We start from the raw sequence: 18,552 nt of genomic DNA, 5'->3' as shown, positions 1-18,552 counted from the left end.
TAAAACCGGTCCGGTCCTGACCGGTTTTTTGGTTTGAGTTTACACCCCTAGTTGGGTGGCTTGCTAGCAACATCTTTACACAAGGAAAATGCTAAATGGTCCCATGACTTTGGCTCCTCAATCTTACCTCTCATGCATTTTATTTTATTTTTATTTAATGATTAAAGAAATGACTATTAGTGAAGTTGTTTATTTTTTTTCTTAATGATTAATAATGTTAAAAAAATGTTCAACAAAAAATCACAAAAAAAAAAAAAAACCAATTAGGGGTACGCCCAACGGTAAAAGCTTGGCGGCCCACTAGTAGTATCCTTTGCTAAATGGCCCCATGAGTTTGTCCCCTCAATCTTACTGCTCATATATTTTAATTTTTTTATTTAATAATTAAAGAAGTGACTATTAGTAAAATTGTGTATTTTTTTAATTTTTTCTTAATGATTAAGGATGTTAAAAAATGTTTAAAATAAAATATGAAAAAAATTTCAACTAGCGATATATCCAACGATAAAGGCAAGGCGGCCCGCTAGCAGCATCCTTACACAAGAAAAATGTTAAATGGTCCCATGAGTTTGCTCTCTTTATTTTATCGCTCATGTATTTTAATATATTTTAATTTTTTTACTTATTAATTAAAAAATTGACTATTTATGAATTTTTTTAATGATTAAAAATGTTAAAAGAATATTAAAAGAAAATTATAAAATGTAATAAAAAAAAATTTCTTATTTAAAAGAAAATATTTAAAAGAAAATTATGTTTACAATAAAATAAAATAAAATTAAAAAAAAAAAAAAAAGTGGCCGCATTCGGGACCGCCAGCAGTTCGCCAGGTATAAATGCTGGCGGCCCGTCAGGAGTATTGGATGATAATTGCGTGACTCGTTCTAGGATTTAGCTTCGTTATTGAACGACAACGCTGAGTGCAGTAGGCTGTAGCTAACGAATCAAACAGCTCGATGCATATCGTCGTAGGAGTGGGAACACACCGACACAGAGCACGTGAGAATTGAGATTCATGTGTAGCTTCTACAGTGAATGAAGCTCAAACGTCTCTACGTTTTGGAGTGCGAGCATGGATGCAGTACAGTGTTGGCTCAAACGTCATTGTCATTGTTCTTGAAAATTCAAGAAAACAAAACGTCGAAGGACCAAAGGTGGACCAGAGACGGCAAGAGGAGGGAGGAGAGCTAGAGAGGGAGGGTTAGAGAGAGGATGTACCAGTGTTAGCTTAACCTGTACGCGTACAAGTATACAACATCAAAACGTTACACTTTTCTTTTATGCAATTTTTATTTTTTGGGATCTCAAAAGACATTTCTCCTTTCTTTTACTCAGGAAGGAATTAAAAAAGCCAGCTTTCGCGAAGAAACTGTTTTTCTATCTACTGCACGCTCTGGCACTCTGCCCCCTTTTTATTTTCCTGTGAATCTAGGTTTCGAAATGTAGAGGGAGATATGGGGCAGTCTGGATCAAAACTCGTTGCCGATTCCAACAACACAGGCAGGGAACCTGGTTTTCAATCGTCACCAATCCCTAATCCTGAGCTCGATCGTGCACCGTCTAATCCCGATCGCCCAGCAGATGAGCGTACACTGGTCATCGAGGAAAATCTTCAGCACCTGGATTTCAAAGAGGTATCAGAACCGGTTCTGAAGCAAGAGGATGGGAAAGCTGGGAACTGGGATTTGAAAGAGGCCGACGAAGTGCTGGAGGGTGAGAAAGTGAATGGGCCTTCGAATTGGGAAGGAAGTGCTTGTAGACACAAACACACTAGGAGCAAAGCTTCAGGAACCGCAGTCCTAGAGCCTAACTCTCTGGACTTGCCAATGAGACCAGTATGGCATCTGTCCTAACTATAATTTCTTGACAAATCTTTGTGTCCATGTTATATGATATTTCTATGTTCCAATCTCAAGCTCTAATTTCTTTTTTGAGCCTATTGTCATTGGGTGGTTCAATTTAATTGATTTGAAGGTTGTTGAGGAGAAGGTGAAGGAACCGGGCGAATCCACAGAGAGGCCAGGCCAGACAGAATGCAAGGTCTTATTTCTACTATCATCATCTCTGTAACTGACATCTTTGCAGGCTACAGTTTTAGCAGAATTTTTCCCCTAGCATGCATAGTATCTTTCATGCATTTTTTAGGGTTGGTTTGGTTACACAAAATTATTAAATCTCATCTCATTCCATATAATCATTATAATTTTTTCAAACTCTTACGTAAAATATAATAAACAATTTAATTTTTTAAAATTTCAAAACAAAAATAATATTAAAAAATAATATTATAACAATATTTTATTCAACTTTCAATAAAACATCTCATCTCATCTCATCTCATCTGAACTATATAATCAAACGAGGCTTAAGTGACATTTCAAATATATTTTATTGATTATCTATGGCCCAAGAAAGACCCGATTGATGGAAAATTATTATCATATTATCATCCTTTGCACCTGACTCAAGATAGTTTGCACAATTCCTAGAGGAATTGTTACTAACACTGCCGATGTGTGTAAAGAAGGAAGATTACAGCTTCTCTGTAACATTGCGGAATAAGTAATTTGGATTGGAGTATTTAGCTACTTTCTGTAACATTGTTTTGTTTTGTTAGAGTACTTTCTCATTTTGAAAGGCCAACATTTCCTACAAACAGATTTTTGTTGACTTTTACATTTTGGCTCCGTTTGGATAATAAAAGTGTTTCATCTAATCTCATCATTACAACTTTTCAAAATTTCCACAGAAAATATAATAAATAATTCAATTTTTTCAAATCTTAAAACAATAATAATATTAAAAAACATATTCTAACAATATTTTATTCAATTTTCAACTTTCATCTCAACTCATCCCATCTAAACTCACTAACCAAACGGCACCTTAATCTCTTTTTGTACCTCATTTTGACTGTGCTTTGTGAATGATGCGTTAATGATGGTTTTTGTCGTCTTGTGCTTCTTTTCTTGTGCTCTGTTTTAGAGTTACTTGACATCAGGGGTGTGCAAATACGGAAGAGCTTGTAGATACAAACACACAAGGAGCAAAGCTTCAGGAACTACAGTTCTAGAGCCTAACTCTCTGGACTTGCCAATGAGACCAGTATGGCATTTGTCTTAATTATAATTTCTTGACAAATATTTGTGTCCATGTTGTATAATATTTCTGCGTTCCATTCTCAACCTCTAATTTCTTTTTCAAGACTATTGTCTTTGGGCGGTTCAATCCTGTTGTTTTGAAGGTTGTTGAGGAGAAGGTGAAGGAACCAAGCGAATCCATAGAGAGGCCAGGCCAGGCAGAATGCAAGGTCTTTTTCCTACTATTATGGTCTTTGTAATTGACATCTTTGCAAGCTACCCGAATTTTCCCCCTAGCATGCATCGTATCTTTCATGCATTTTTTAAGTGATTTTTCAAATATATTTCTTTGAAGTAAAGTGGGCCTACTGGTTGGGCCTTAGCCCATGGGGCACCATGACGGAAGAACCTAACCCATGTGGAGAGAATGCAAAAGGGATCCATCCAACGATGCAAAGGGGCTCCATCCACTAGAAAACTTGACGCGAAGCAAGTGGACGACGAAGGATTTGTCGACAAGGACACAGAAGACGCCGGCGACTGCAGTGGAATAGTCAGTAGGTGGTCAGTACACGCTGTGTGTCCAAAAAACAACGGTGGAGCATCCAATGGGCATTCCTACACCTCCGTGTGGTGTTTCATTGTCGAGCGGTAGGGTTGTACACTGATGGGTTCGGCGTCGGTTTCGATGCCAAATCGAGACCCCACCGACGTCTGCCATGAGTCTATTGAACCGGCCGAAACCGGTCGATTGGGGAGAGAAAACCGATCATATCAGTCTCGACGTGCGTCGGTGCGGCCTTCGATCTACTGTCGGCGTCTTCTGTGAAGGAGGAGGGATGCTGCATCGCGCTGTCGTCTACCATGGGAGTTTAGAAGAAAGTTGCAGACGAGGAAAGAGCGTAAACTGAGGAAGAAGAAGACGCGGGGAAGAAGTAGGGGGATTATTAATCCATTTTGAAACGGCGCCGTTTGGCTATTATGTTTTTTTTTTTTTTTTTTAACTTTCAGGCCCGAAAACAACGCCGTTTCATTTACATATATTTCTAAAAAAATATATATGTAAACGGTCGGCCGGTTTAGCGGTTTTTTCCCGTTCAAACCGGCGCCGAATCGGCCAACAGCGGTTTTCATATATTCCTGTCGCACGCTGACTGGTTCCTTGTCGGTTTAGGCTGATTCTGTGCTCCGGCAACCGGTCAGAGTCAGAGTCAGCCGGTTTTCTCGGTTACTGTACAACCCTATCGAGTGGTGGCTAGAAAGCGCCGATGGGATGCGGGGGAGAAGGGTATACTCTGGCGAACTCCCAAACACGGCTCCTTGACGATTCTATGGTGGATGAACACTCAGAGGAAAATTTGGAGGCGTGTTCAGATGACCTTTCCCGATCTGGCAATGAAGAACTGCCTTTTTCTGAAGAAGATAATTCACAAAGACTCATCCAAGTGCTCAGTGGGCCTGTTGGGGAGGGTGAAAATTTTTTTGCGGAAGAGACACAGGGTTTGCCGATGGTATTTAGAGTGGGTGAGCCTATCTCGTTAATTATATGTTACCAGTTCAATCTAGTGTTTCATGGTATTTCACAAGGTGAAGGAAATATGACAATGTGTGGGGATGGAGTGTGAAGGTTTCGAGGAACAATTTATGGCTCTACTTACCGCTATTGAAGTGGGGCATCAACAACATATGAAAGCTGACTAAAAAAAACAGCGAGAGCTTAAGAGGTTAACATGGTCGATGAATTATGAGGGCAGTTCCAGAAAGGACAGGTCAAAAGAAAAGGGTTTGGCCTCCCCCCAATGAAATCCAAAATTGTATCGTGGAATGTTCGCAAGCTCAACGAGGCCAATAAGCGTCTCCAAATAAGAAACTTGCTTCGTGAGTGGAAGGCGGACATTGTTTGTTTACATAGAGACAAAGCTGAAATTAATTACTAGAAGAATTGTGCGAAGTTTATAGAGTTGTGTACACGTGGATTGGGTGTATTTGGCATCTAATGGGACATCAGGAGGTGTTTTCGTGATGTGGGAAAGATGGGTGGTGGAGAAAATGGAGGAATTTATAGGGGTGTTCATGGTAGCATGCTTCTTTAAGAGCGTGACAGATAACTTTTTGTGGGCTTTTGCATGTGTATACGGACCAAACTTTGACAACAATAGAAGACTATTGTGGGAAGAATTAGCTGGAGTACATAGCTGGTGGGACCTTCCATGGTGCATTGGTAGAGATTTTAATGTCATAAGATTTCCAAGTGAATGTTCTGGAAACAGAATAGTGCGGCCAGCAATGACAGAATTCTTGGAGTGCATCTTTGATTTGAACTTGGTGGATCTGCCACTAGCGGGGGTTATTTTATGTGGTCTAATAATCAGACGTGGTCTCGACTGAATAGATTCTTAATATCACCAGAATGAGAAAGTCATTTTCCGGATGTATGGCAAAAGAGAATGCCTCGTCTTTGTTCGGATCATTAGCCTATCATGATGGATTGTGGTGGTCTCCAAATAGGGCTGAGCAAAAATCCGACAATCCGACTCCGAATCCGAGTCCGCTCCGACTCCGACAAGTCGGAGTTGGAGTCGGAGTTTTTTCCCTATTGGAAGTCGGAGTCGGAGTCGGAGTCATTGAAGAACCGACTCCGACTCCGCTCCGATCCGCCTCCGACAATCCGCCTCCGCCTCCGACTTGGTCCTCCGACTCTGCCTCCGATTTTATATATATTTTATAAAAATATGTGTTTTTCAATATATTAATCATTTAAATTTTATACAACTATATCTTATATAGTTAGTTAAACTCAATAATATACTAGTTAAATAATATATTTATACTATAATATATAGACTAAATTGACTAATAAATAATAATAGTTTAGTATATGACTATACGTAAATATCTTACTATTACAAATTTACAATATTACTACCATGTTACATGTAAGTTGTAACACTAAATTACTAATGTATAAATATAATAACATGTAATACTAATGTATATATAATATACTGTAAACACTAAGATGCATAATAACATCAACATGTAATACTAATGGATAAACACTAATCTATAAATTTAGAATAACATATAATACTAATGAATAATAATTAAAGTATTATTCATATAAATTTTATATAACAATATCTTGCATTTATTATATTTTTTGACTTAATAAATTCTCAACATATTCATTTTGATAAATATATTAGTAATACTAATATACATTAGTATATTAATTAGATTTATGGTCTAATACTAATACTATTAGTAATCCACTTTAACTAATACTAATATTTATACTAATACTATTATAGACTATAGTTATAACTTATAGTATTATACCTACACTAAATCACTGATTCACTATAACTTATACTAATATAGTTATGTTAAATTACTATAACTAAAACTAATGTAGTTATACTAATCATTATAACTATATATAGTATTAATATCACTATTAGTATAATATATAGTATTAATAATAACTAATACTAATATAACTATTAGTATAACTAATGTCACTACTAATATAACTAATACTAATATTAATATACTAATACTATTAGTGTATTACTAATATTTATATATATTAATATATATATCAAGTATAAGAGATTAGAGATTTAATATATATAATATTAAATCACTAACATACTAATAGTATGATATTATAGTATTAGTAATTATACTATAAGATATAGTAATAGACTAATAGTATAATAGTATAATATATTGATACTATATTATATATAAAATAGTAATACTATATTTTGAATCTTCATTTCATATACGGTGCCTTTTTTTTTTTAATATTCATATATAATAATATATATCATATATATATAATATAATTAAAAATAGATTCATAGTAATTATAATAGTATACTATAGTAACTATACGGTGCTTTTTTTTTAATCTTCATTTCGTATACGGTGCATTTGTTTATTGTAGTGATTAGTTGGATGTGGATATGGAATTATGGACGATGGGAGTACATGTAAAAATATGATTTTTTTTTTAATTTTTTGAATGTATGTTAGTATGTTATTTGTTTTATTTAGTTGTATTTTTTATTATAATCAAAAGTTTAATAAGTTTGGATTGTAATTTTGAGAAAATTGAAATTTGAAAGCCCACATTTTTTTTTTTTAAAGTAGGTCAAATATGAAGTTAAAAAAAAATTTAAAAAAAAAGTCAAAAAATCGGACTCCGATCCGACTCCGCTCCGACAAGTCGGAGTCGGATCGGAGTCGGATTCTCTACATGTCGGAGTCGGAGTCGGAGGTCGGATTCGACCTCCGACAAAGTCGGAGTCGAAGGTTGGGCCCTCCGACTCCGAAACTGTCGGTGCTCAGCCCTATCTCCAAAGAAGGTGTTGGTATTTCAAATTTAAAAATATGTGGCTGAAATCTGAAGGCTTTGTGGACAGGGTTAGACAGTGGTGGTCCTCATATTTGATACAGGGTACTCCTAACTTCACCTTTGCGGGTAAATTGAAAGCTCTAAAAAGAGATTTCAAGCTTTGGAACATGCTGTCGTTTGATGATATAAGGGAACGCAAGAAAAGCAAGGTGATGGAGATCCAGGAGTTAGAGAGGGTACAGGAGGATCATACTCTTACACAGGAAGAATTAGCTCGGAAGATAATGTTGGTCGTAGATCTTGAGAGGATTATGTTATTAGAAGAGACTTCTTGACGTAAAAAATCAAGAGCATTGTGGTTAAAGGAAGGAGATCGAAACACGAAGTTCTTCCACAGAATAGCTAACTCTCACAGGGGAACCAACAACATTGATATGCTGAAAATTGATGGTGTTGATTGTAAGGAAGAACAGATGATTCACAATCATGTAGTTGATTTCTTTAAGTAGTTACTTACCTAGTAGGTGGGATGGTGGCCTACACTTGATGGGCTTGGTTTTGACTCCATTGGGCTGCATGACGTTTGTCAGCTGGAGAGGCCTTTCAAGGAGGCGGAGGTTTACGAAGTATTGAGGAAAATGGTCAAAGACAAGGCATCGGGTCCTAACGGTTTTTCTATGGCTTTCTTTCAAACATGCTGGGAAGTATTAAATGATGATCTTATGAGGGTGTTTTAGGAGCTTTTCTCTGTTGGAAAATTTGAGAAAAGCCTTAACGCCACTTTCCTCGCATTGATACCAAAGAAGGTTGGGGTTGCGGAGATTAGGGAGTTTCGGCCCATTAGTTTAGTAAATGGGGTATATAAGATAATTTCCAAGGTGCTTGTGAATCATCTAGGTGAGGTATTGGGAAAGATAATTACAAAACCCCAAAATGTTTTTGTAAAGGGTAGACAGATTTTAGACGTTGTTCTTATCGCCAATGAATGCCTTGATAGTAGTCTAAAAGCTGGCACTGCAGGGATCATCTGCAAACTAGACATGGAGAATGCGTACGATCACGTTAAATGAAAGAAAAAAGCCCTAAAACCATCTGGAGAGCGTTCCCTATTCTTGAAACATAAAGGCACATTAAACATAAAGGCACCATCTTCCATACAATTGTGATCTGGCGATTGCCCCTAATCCCTTGTCAACAAGTCAATAAATCTATCACCCTCCTGGGCATAGTCCATGCGATGCCGAGCCTAACAAGGAGACCGTTGTCTCCATTATTTTTTGTTATTGTGATGAAGGCGCTAAGTAGAATGACCTCGGCATTGGTTAACATTAGTTTCATGACTGGCTTCTCGATTGGAACCCCGGATATGGGAATATTTATCATTTATTATTTGTAGATGACACACTTATCTTTTGTGAGGTAGATCATAACCACGTTCGAGCACTGAAGGCCATTCTCCTTTGTTTTGAAGTCGGGTTGAAAGTGAATTTGACAAATTAGAGATGGTGCCAATTGGTGGTGTTCATCATATAAGACAATTGGCCAGCACTCAGGGGTGTAAGATCGTCTCTCTTCCTATGACTTATCTTGGACTCCCATTGGGGGCTGCCTCAAGAGTGTCTTTATTATGGGACACAATGGTTGAGAAAATAGAGCAGAGAGTGGTATGATGGAAGAGAATGTATCTGTCAAAAGGTGGTAGGATTACCTTGATCGAGAGTACATTATCTAATCTACCAACTTACTTTTTGTCTCTAGTTCCTATCCCAACAAGTGTGGCGTTTCGAATTGAGAAACTTCAACTTGGTTTCTAGTGGAGTGGAGTGGGTGAGGAATTCAAATTCCACTTAGTCAAGTGGGAGAAGGTATGTTGCCCTATCTCCAATGGTGGTTTGGGTATTAGAAATATGAGAATTTTTAATTAGGCTTTACTTGGAAAATGGTTATGGAGATACAATAAGAAACTAGAAGCCTTATGGAAGATGGTGATTGAGAGCAAATATGAAGGCTTATGGGCGGATGGTGTACTAAGGAAGTGAGAGGGGCTTATTGAGTGGGGTTGTGAAAACACATAAGAAGAGGATGGAGGGTCTTTACTCAACACACAAAGTTCTTGTGGGTGAGGGTTCCAAGATTAAATTCTGGAGTGATATTTGGTGTGGTAACAGTGCTCTAAAGGATTTATTTCCTTCACTTTTCTGGATTGCAAGTGCCAAAGATATTTCAGTGGCTGAAGTCATGGTGATATCGGAGGAGCAAATCCAATGGAATATCAATTTTAGTCGGGCGGCACAAGATTGAGAAATGAGCAGCTTTGAAGACTTTTTCAACCTTTTTTACTCGATAAAACTGAACAACCAACAAGAAGATATGTTGTAGTGGATACCCGCAAGTAAAGGTTTATTCTCAGTTCGCTCTTTTTATAAGTCTCACACAAGATCCCAATATTTAGTTTCCATGGAGAAGGCTTTGGAGCCATAAGGCGCCTCCCAAAGCAACATTCTTTGTGTGGACAGCTTTCTTGGGTAAGATCCTCACAATCGACAATTTGAAGAAACGTAGGGTGATCATTGCAGATTGGTGTTGCATATGTAGGAACAGGGGCGAGTCTGTGGACAGTATTTTTCATGCATTTTCTAAGTGATATTTCAAGTATATTTCACTGATTGTCTATGGACCAAGATGGACTCAATTGATGGAAAAATATTATCATATTAGTCATCCTTTGCACCTGACTCAGGATAGTTTGCATAATGCCTGGATGAATTGTTACTAACACTGCCCATGTGTGTAAAGAAGGAAGATTACAGCTTCTATGTAACATTGTGGTATAATAATATGGATTGGAGTATTTAGCCACTTTCTGTAACATTTTTTTATTTTTTGTTAAAGTACTTTCTCCTTTTTGAAAGGGTAACATTTCCTACAAACAGATTCTTTGGTGACATTTACATTTAGTCTCTTTTTGTACCTCATTTTGACTATTTGCTTTGTGAATGATGCATTAATGATGGTTTTCATCATCTTGTTTATGGATATGTGAAACTTCGTGTTTATGGGGATTCTGTGAGAGGAATGTACCGGGTTTGGAGAAAAGGTCTTTTTTTTTTTTTTTTTTTTTTCCAGTGGTTTTGATGGAAAGTAGTTTCTGATAAGTTTGTTTGGATTTCTGCTTTTAAGTGAATTTTATTTTTCCTACTTTAGATATATTTCAGTAATAGATGTTCTGTATCTCTTTCTCTCTCTCTCAATGGATTGGGAATATTCCAGTCAAAATGAACATGCAGTTGGTGCTTTGTGTGTTTTTCTTTCAAACATCAAATTTTGTTGGCTTCGTATGATAGGATTTTTGTTTTTGGTCCTAACCATTTGTCTTTGGGTTTCTTTATTTTATTTTATCAATTCAAAGGCTGTTATGGAGAAGGTGAAGGAAAAGGAAGAATCCATGGCGTTGCCAGGCCAAACAGAATGCAAGGTTCTTATTACTCTATCATGGTCTTTTACTGACATCCTTCCAGGCTATGGTTTTACCATTATTGCTTTTGTTAACATGCATCACACATTGCATGTTTTTTTTAGAGATGAGGTTTGACTTATATGCCAACCCCCCGCATTATTGACCTGTTTATAATCATGTCTTAGGGTCAACCCGTTTTAACATGAACCCATTTATATCAAAACCCAAATCCGCTAATTCCATATCATATTCATGTTAGGTTTCCGAGTCATGTCACATATTGCCATCCCTAGCAGTAGCTAATGTATCAAACAATGCGATGCATGTTGTCGTTGTAGGTTTAGGGACATAGAGCACATGAGACTCACGGGTAGCTTGTATGGTGAATGAAGTTCAAATGTCTATACGTTTTTCAGTGCCAGCATGCATGTAGTACAGTGTTGGCTCAAATGCTATAGATCAGACATTATTGTCATTGTTCTTGAAATTTCAAGAAAACAAAATGTTGAGGACCAAAGGTAGAGCAGAGACAGCAAGAGGAGGAAGGAGTAGAAAGGAGAGGTTGAGAGGGAGGGTTTGAGAGAGAATGTACCAGTGTTAGCTTAACCTGTACATGTACAAGTATACAACATTCAAAACGTTAAGACATTTCCCCTTTCTGTATTTTTTTTTTTGGGATCTCAAAAGACATTTCTCCTTTCTTATTCAGAACTTAAAAAAGCCACCTTTCCGCACAGAAACTGTTTTTCTATCTAACGCACACTCTGGCACTCTGCCCCCTTTCTCTTTTCCTGTGAATTTAGGATTCTAAATGTAGAGGGAGGATGGGACTGTCTGGATTAAAACTCATTGCCAATTCCAACAACACGGGCTGGGAATCAGGTTTTCAATCGCCTCCAATCCCTAGTCATGAGCTCGATCGTGCACTGTCTGATCCCGATCACCCAGCAGATGAGCACACACTGGTCATCCAGGAAAAGCTTCAGCACCTGGATTTCGAAGAGGTATCAGAACTGGTTCTGAAGCTAGAGAAAGAGAATGGGCCTTCGAATTGGGAAGAAGAGATGGGGGGTGGGAGCGAATGCAACGGTTGGGATGATAATACAAACCTTCAAGTCCCCTGGATCGTAACAGATGATAATTGGAATGAGAATGAAACTGTGATTGTGGACAGGGGTGAGAGAAATGGTGGTGCTTTCACCGAAAGCCATCAGTATCGGAGCCTCGAGACTGGGGCGAGTAGGTTTGGATCCAATAAGTTTAATAGCTCCTTGAGAAGGAAAAACAAGGTATATTCAGATGTACATCTATTTCTATATGTGGCTGTGGGTGGGTGTTATGGATGTGTAAAAGTGTCTGTATGTTTATATGTATTGTATTTGTGTATTTGTAGATGTTTATTCATGTTTTTACGTATATATTTGTCCAAGTTTTTGTTTCGGCAAAGAAGAAACCTAGTTTTTGTTATGGATATCTGAAACTCCGTGTTTATGGGGATTATGTGAGAGGAATGTACCGGGTTTGGAGAAAAGAAGGGTAACACCGTTCTCCTTAGCTGTAGTTGTTAAAGTTATGAGTTCCATTTTATATGATAGGTAATCAATAATCATTACCTATCTAAGAATTTTTTATATGTTTTAGATGGAGAACGAGGGCTTTAGTGTAAAAATAGTCTAGATAAATGCTAGACACTTGAAATTTACTATAAATAGAGGTTGGATTTGAGGACTCATTATTGGGGGTTAAACCTAGGTTTATTAGTTTGAGTTGTGGTTGGTTGGTTTTTGTTTTTAGGGTAAATTTTGTTAGAGCTTTGATAGTTTTGATGGATTTTTTTTTTAATTTTTTTAAAGTGGTTTTGATGGAAAGTAGTTTCTGAGAAGTTTGGATGGATTTCTGCTTTAAGTGAATTTTATTTTTCCCACTTCAGATATATTTCATTAATAGATGTTCTCTCTCTCTCTCTCAATGAATTGGGAATATTCCAGTCAAAATGAACACGCAGTTGTTGCTTTGTGTGTTTTTCTTTCAAACATCAAATTTTGTTGGCTTCGTATGATAGGATGTTTTTGTGGTGCTAACCATTTTGTGTTTTTTTATTTTATTTTATCAATTCAAAGGTTGTTATGATGGAGAAGGTGAAGAAAAAGGAAGAATCCATGACGATGCCAGGCCAAACAGAATGCAAGGTTCTTTTTACTCCTATCATGGTCTTTAACTGACATCCTTCCAGGCTACGGTTTTAACTTTAATGTTTTTGTTAACATGCATCATATATTGCATGTATTTTTTTTAGAGATGAGGTTTGACTTACCTTATATACTAACCCCCCCCCCCCCCCACAAAAAAAAAAAAAAAAGAAAAAGAAAAAGATGCTTAATATTTGAGGGAAATCAATCATAGGTGATGCGCTTGTATATATCGCATGTACTTAGGTTATTGCCTAACCTAATTATCAATAAAATTTTGTTTACCAAAAAAAAAAATATATTGGAGGGAAAAATAATACCGTGGTAGAGAGGGAAGTAATGTTATTGTTGTGATACTATGGATTGTGGTAGCTTGGTTTTGATATGGTATTATGTGTTTGAGCCAATGTTTTGAATATCATACCGGTACCGGCCGTACCGGATAGTAATTGATATGGGTGAGATAGGGGTTTCGTACCAGGTCAAATACTGGCCGTACCTGTGCGTTTCGGTCAATACCAGCCGGTTTTCGGTGTACCGGCCAGTTTCGGTGTACCGGCTGAAATTATTATTTTTTTGTAATTAATGTAAAAATTCTAATTTTTTTTATAATTTTTACTCGAATTCTCACATCTAAAGACTATTTTCTTAACTTTTTTTAATCCCCTTTTCTCAAGGACTGAAAATCAAATCCATACTTCTCTTTTCGTGATGAAGATGAATAATTATTTTTTTAAATAGTTGGATTGAGAACTTAGAAGTATTATTGAGTTTTATAAATATGTTTTAAATTTTTAAGATTTGCGTTAATGTTATTTTGAAATAAAATTTATACATATATAATTAATTTATTATATATAGACTATCCCGAAATTGTACCCGAAACGGTACCGATACCAAAATGTTTCATTCCAATGTCTTAACCGAAACAGCCACTGAAACAGTATTCAAAACTTTGATTTGAGCTTCGTTTGGAAGGAAAGTAGTTCCATCAATCAATGATCTCTCACTCTCTCTCTCTCTCATTCAGGAATATTTCAGTCGAACAGAACAGGCAGTTGGTGCTTTGTGTGTGTTTCTTTCAAGCATCAAATTTTGTTGGCATCATATGATAACATTTTTTTGTTACTAAATCTTTTTCATTGGGTGGTTCAATTTTATTGATTTGAAGGTTGTTAAGGAGAAGGTCAAGGAACCAGGCAAATCCACAGAGAGGGCAGGCCAGACAGAATGCAAGGTCTTATTTCTACTATCATGGTCTCTGTAACTGACAGCTTTGCAGGCTACAGTTTTAGCAGAATTTTTCTGCTAGCATGGATTGAATCTTTCATGCATTTTCTATGTGATATTTCACATATATTTCACTGATTTGGGCGGTTCAATTTTATTGATTTGAAGGTTGTTAAGGAGAAGGTGAAGAAACCAGGCAAATCCACAGAGAGGCCTGGCCAGACAGAATGCAAGGTCTTATTTCTACTATCATGGTCTCTGTAACTGACGGCTTTGCAGGCATTTTCTCTGTGATATTTCACATATATTTCACTGATTTGGGTGGTTCAATTTTATTGATTTGAAGGTTGTTAAGGAGAAGGTGAAGAAACCAGGCAAATCCACAGAGAGGCCTGGCCAGACAGAATGCAAGGTCTTATTTCTACTATCATGATCTCTGTAACTGACAGCTTTGCAGGCTACAGTTTTAGCAGAATTTTTCCACTAGCATGGATCGTATCTTCCATGCATTTTCTCTGTGATATTTCACATATATTTCACTGATTTGGGTGGTTCAATTTTATTGATTTGAAGGTTGTTAAGGAGAAGGTGAAGGGACCAGGCAAATCCACAGAGAGGCCAGGCCAGACAGAATGCAAGGTCTTATTTCTACTATCATGGTCTCTGTAACTGACGGCTTTGCAGGCATTTTCTCTTGTGATATTTCACATATATTTCACTGATTTGGGTGGTTCAATTTTATTGATTTGAAGGTTGTTAAGGAGAAGGTGAAGAAACCAGGCAAATCCACAGAGAGGCCTGGCCAGACAGAATGCAAGGTCTTATTTCTACTATCATGGTCTCTGTAACTGACAGCTTTGCAGGCTACAGTTTTTGCAGAATTTTTCCGCTAGCATAGATCCCGTCTTTCATGCATTTTCTAAGTGATATTTCAAATATATTTCACTGATTATCTATGGCCCAAGATAGACTCGATTGATGGAAAAATATTATCATATTAGTCATCCTTCGCACCTGACTTGAGATAGTTTGCACAATGCCTGGATGAATTGTTACAAACACTGCCCATGTGTGTAAAGAAGGAAGATTACAGCTTCTATGTAACATTGTGGTATAACTAATATGGATTGGAGTATTTAGCCACTTTCTGTAACATTGTTTTTTTTTTCTTTTTTGTTAAAATACTTTCTCCTTTTTGAAAGAGTAACATTTCCTACAAACAGATTCTTTGGTGACTTTTACATTTAGTCTCTTTTTGTACCTCATTTTGACTCTGTGCTTTGTGAATGATGCATTAATGATGGTTTTCATCATCTTGTGCTCTGTTTCAGAGTTACTTGACGTCAGGGGTGTGCAAGTACGGAAGAGCTTGTAAACACAAACACACAAAAGGCAAAGCTTCAGGAACCGCAGTTCTAGAGTTGAACTTTCTGGACTTGCCAATTAGACCAGTATTACATCTGTCTTAATTATAATTTCTTGACAAATCCTTGTGTCCATATTATATGATATTTCTATGTTCTATTCTCAACCTCTAATTTCTTTGTGAGACTTCTGTTACCCCTCTTTTTTGTCCTAGTGCTCTGATTAATTGACAATGTTTTAATTCATCTTAGGGAGCGAAAGAGTGCCCCTTCTACATGTCTACTGGCTCCTGCAAGCATGGAGCAAACTGCTGGTTTAATCATCCTGATCCTTTGGCCGTGGATCAGGAGGATGATGGTGGATCTGCTGCATCAGGTGCTTCTTCCCAATCATCAATGCCATCCTCGTCTCCACCTTGGACATTGAATGTAACTGCTCCCCTTGTACCAATGGAGCTTTCACCTCCGCACGGTGTTCCTACTCCAAATCCTTATGGCTATCAGGTACCTTGGTTTTTTGTACCACCTCTCATTTCTCTTATCTAGGAAAAAGAAAGTAAATTTCACGTGAGATCCTGTATGTCAATATTTTAAAATGAAGTATTTTTATCTTCTTTCTTTGGCCGGTAAACCTAAAATCTAAGTTTATGGTCCTTGCAATTTCTCCGTCTTTCTGGTTCATTTTTGTCCTATAATCAGTGCCCAAATTATTTGCTTTGGTTTTTAATCCTTTCGGAGGCATTGGATTTGTTTCTTGTCATGGAACTTCAGTAGACTCTAAACTCTTTAAATCCTGGTTCTTTAGACAAGATCAATGTATTTATTTTTACAGATGATGTCTTTTCATTTAAACTACTAGGCTACCTCGGCATTTGTTAGCTTTATTTGACTTAGCTTCTTATGGGATGTTGTTTTAGATTTTGAATAAGAAATAGCGCATCTTTACAAGTAAAAGCAGTCACCTATTAAAAAAAAGCAGTGTTTACATCTGGATGAAAAAAGGGTGTTATGGGTGAAATGGTTGAAGGTTGATTAGTCAAATTCCTCAAGTGACTCATTTTTAGGTCAATTGTGTCCATCAGTTATCTCACATATCACAATTTTAAAATTCCGTAAGTGCCCTCAGACAGGAGGGTATTTTTTCTTGGGAAGTGTTAGGTCTCCACACAAATTTTACACAAGAAAATTTACACACTAAAGTGGTTTAATGTAATTCCTCAGATTTACTTTACAATAAAAAGAGCTTTACAATATGATGGATCACATAAACCACACCAGTGTGTAAATTTTACTGTGTAAGATTTATGTGTAGACCAAACATTTCTCTTTTTTCTTTATTGTGTTGTCAAAAAGAATGTATTTTCCCTTGACATGATCATTAATTTTGATCTTCGGGTTGACAGAAGACAGATTCTAGGGTAACTGGAACAGATGAAAGATGCTATATTACAGGGGTTCCAACTTCCAAATGCCTTGTTACTGTAGAATTTAAAAGCTAGGTAACAAATAAGGATCAATTATGTATTTGCTTCTGTTTCAAGAAAGTCTGGTAAATCTATGGCTGTTCCTAGTCTTGGTGTTGCTTATGCTCTTTTGCGATTTCTTTTCTTTTGCTAATACCTGAATAGATGATGTGTAGACGAGACCTAGCAGCAGGGGAATCCTATTAATTTTACCTGTTTGTGGATTGTTAAGGGTCCTGTATATATTCCTGAAATGAGTATGCATCCAACACTGGCTGAAGCCAACGTCTATATGTACCATGAGGACCAGGTTCAAGTTGATGAATATCCAGAACGACCTGGCCAACCTGAGTGCAGCCGTTTCATAAAAACTGGGGCTTGTAAGTTTAAATTGAATTGCAGATATCACCACCCTAAGGATAGGATCGTGAAGTCACCCCCATGTGCTTTCAGTGACACGGGTCTTCCTTTGAGACCTGTAAGTTTATTCTTCTGGGCTGTGCTTTTTTAATGAAAATAAAAACTCGGGAAGTAGTTCCATTGTTAAAAAGCTTGCAGATAAACTATTGTTAAAATTTTTTATGATTATTATTAACTATATGGGAAATATCTCATATCATTTTTAACATTTGTTCTGCTCTTGGAAAGGTTACCATATGCTTTCTTTGCCTTGATTAGTTACTTTCATGCTCTTGTTCTCTGAAATACAGGATCATTATATTTGTGAACAATATAGACGCTATGGCATTTGCAAGTTTGGGCAAGCTTGTATATTTGACCATCCAGTACACCCAGGCTCAGGCTGGGAATGATCAGCATCTTGGTGATCTGTAACTAGAGATGAGGCTGGGGTGGCTGGGACTTGGAAGTGGAAAGCTGAAATGATGCCACTCTTCAGCAGCCTGTGTAAATATTTTTGCTCTAGAGGCCCTAGAATTCTAGGAATCACTGTTCCAAGGATGTGTAACTTTATACATTATATACTAGACCCCGTGGTGGTGGGTTGTTTTGGGAGGGGGGGCTAAGGGCTTGGTTGGTTTGTTACTGAAATGGCAAAAAATGCCGTCATGGCACTTCTAGTCTACCAAAACGCCATTTTCTGATTGTTTCTCGTTTTTGTTTTTGTTTTTGTTTTTTTGTTTTTTTTTTATCAAATTCTCATTGTCTATTTTTGGCTTTGCTGTTGTTTTGCAATACAAGGTCCCTCACTGTATATTGCATAGATGCCCTAACTTGTACCACAAATAAATTCGTAAAACTGATGTGTGCACTCTGTCGAACAATGAGCTGCCTATACCCTGGCACTAGGAGCAGCATTCTTTGAATCAGTGTGCCCACTGCCCACTACTATCCTTAAAATTGACATGAGTGTAGGGGGCTAATTCATTTATACAGATGAGGTGGTT

At 37.1% G+C, this 18,552-nt stretch overlaps 1 protein-coding gene across 6 annotated transcripts in view; it reads left to right on the top strand.

The window, feature by feature from the left end:
* LOC108984969 overlaps window positions 1-18,552 on the top strand; it is an 87,707-nt gene that overhangs the window by 17,572 nt on the left and 51,583 nt on the right. For 3 of the 6 annotated variants that reach the window (XM_035686767.1, XM_035686763.1, XM_035686770.1), the window contains 11 exons: window positions 1,975-2,040; window positions 2,986-3,105; window positions 3,206-3,310; window positions 10,853-10,918; window positions 11,704-12,189; window positions 13,021-13,110; window positions 14,261-14,326; window positions 14,488-14,553; window positions 14,666-14,731; window positions 14,893-14,958; window positions 15,072-15,137. In XM_035686767.1, coding sequence (XP_035542660.1) covers window positions 1,975-2,040; window positions 2,986-3,105; window positions 3,206-3,310; window positions 10,853-10,918; window positions 11,704-12,189; window positions 13,021-13,110; window positions 14,261-14,326; window positions 14,488-14,553; window positions 14,666-14,731; window positions 14,893-14,958; window positions 15,072-15,137 — 1,263 coding nt within the window. The remainder of the gene's footprint in view (window positions 1-1,974; window positions 2,041-2,985; window positions 3,106-3,205; window positions 3,311-10,852; window positions 10,919-11,703; window positions 12,190-13,020; window positions 13,111-14,260; window positions 14,327-14,487; window positions 14,554-14,665; window positions 14,732-14,892; window positions 14,959-15,071; window positions 15,138-18,552) is intronic. The other 3 variants (XM_035686761.1, XM_035686775.1, XM_035686773.1) reach the window with 3 other exon arrangements.

Source organism: Juglans regia, chromosome 2 (genome assembly GCF_001411555.2).
Source record: "Juglans regia cultivar Chandler chromosome 2, Walnut 2.0, whole genome shotgun sequence".
NCBI lineage: Eukaryota > Viridiplantae > Streptophyta > Magnoliopsida > Fagales > Juglandaceae > Juglans > Juglans regia.
Note: the sequence above shows the minus strand (reverse complement) of the source record. Positions and strands in the feature narration are given on the sequence as shown.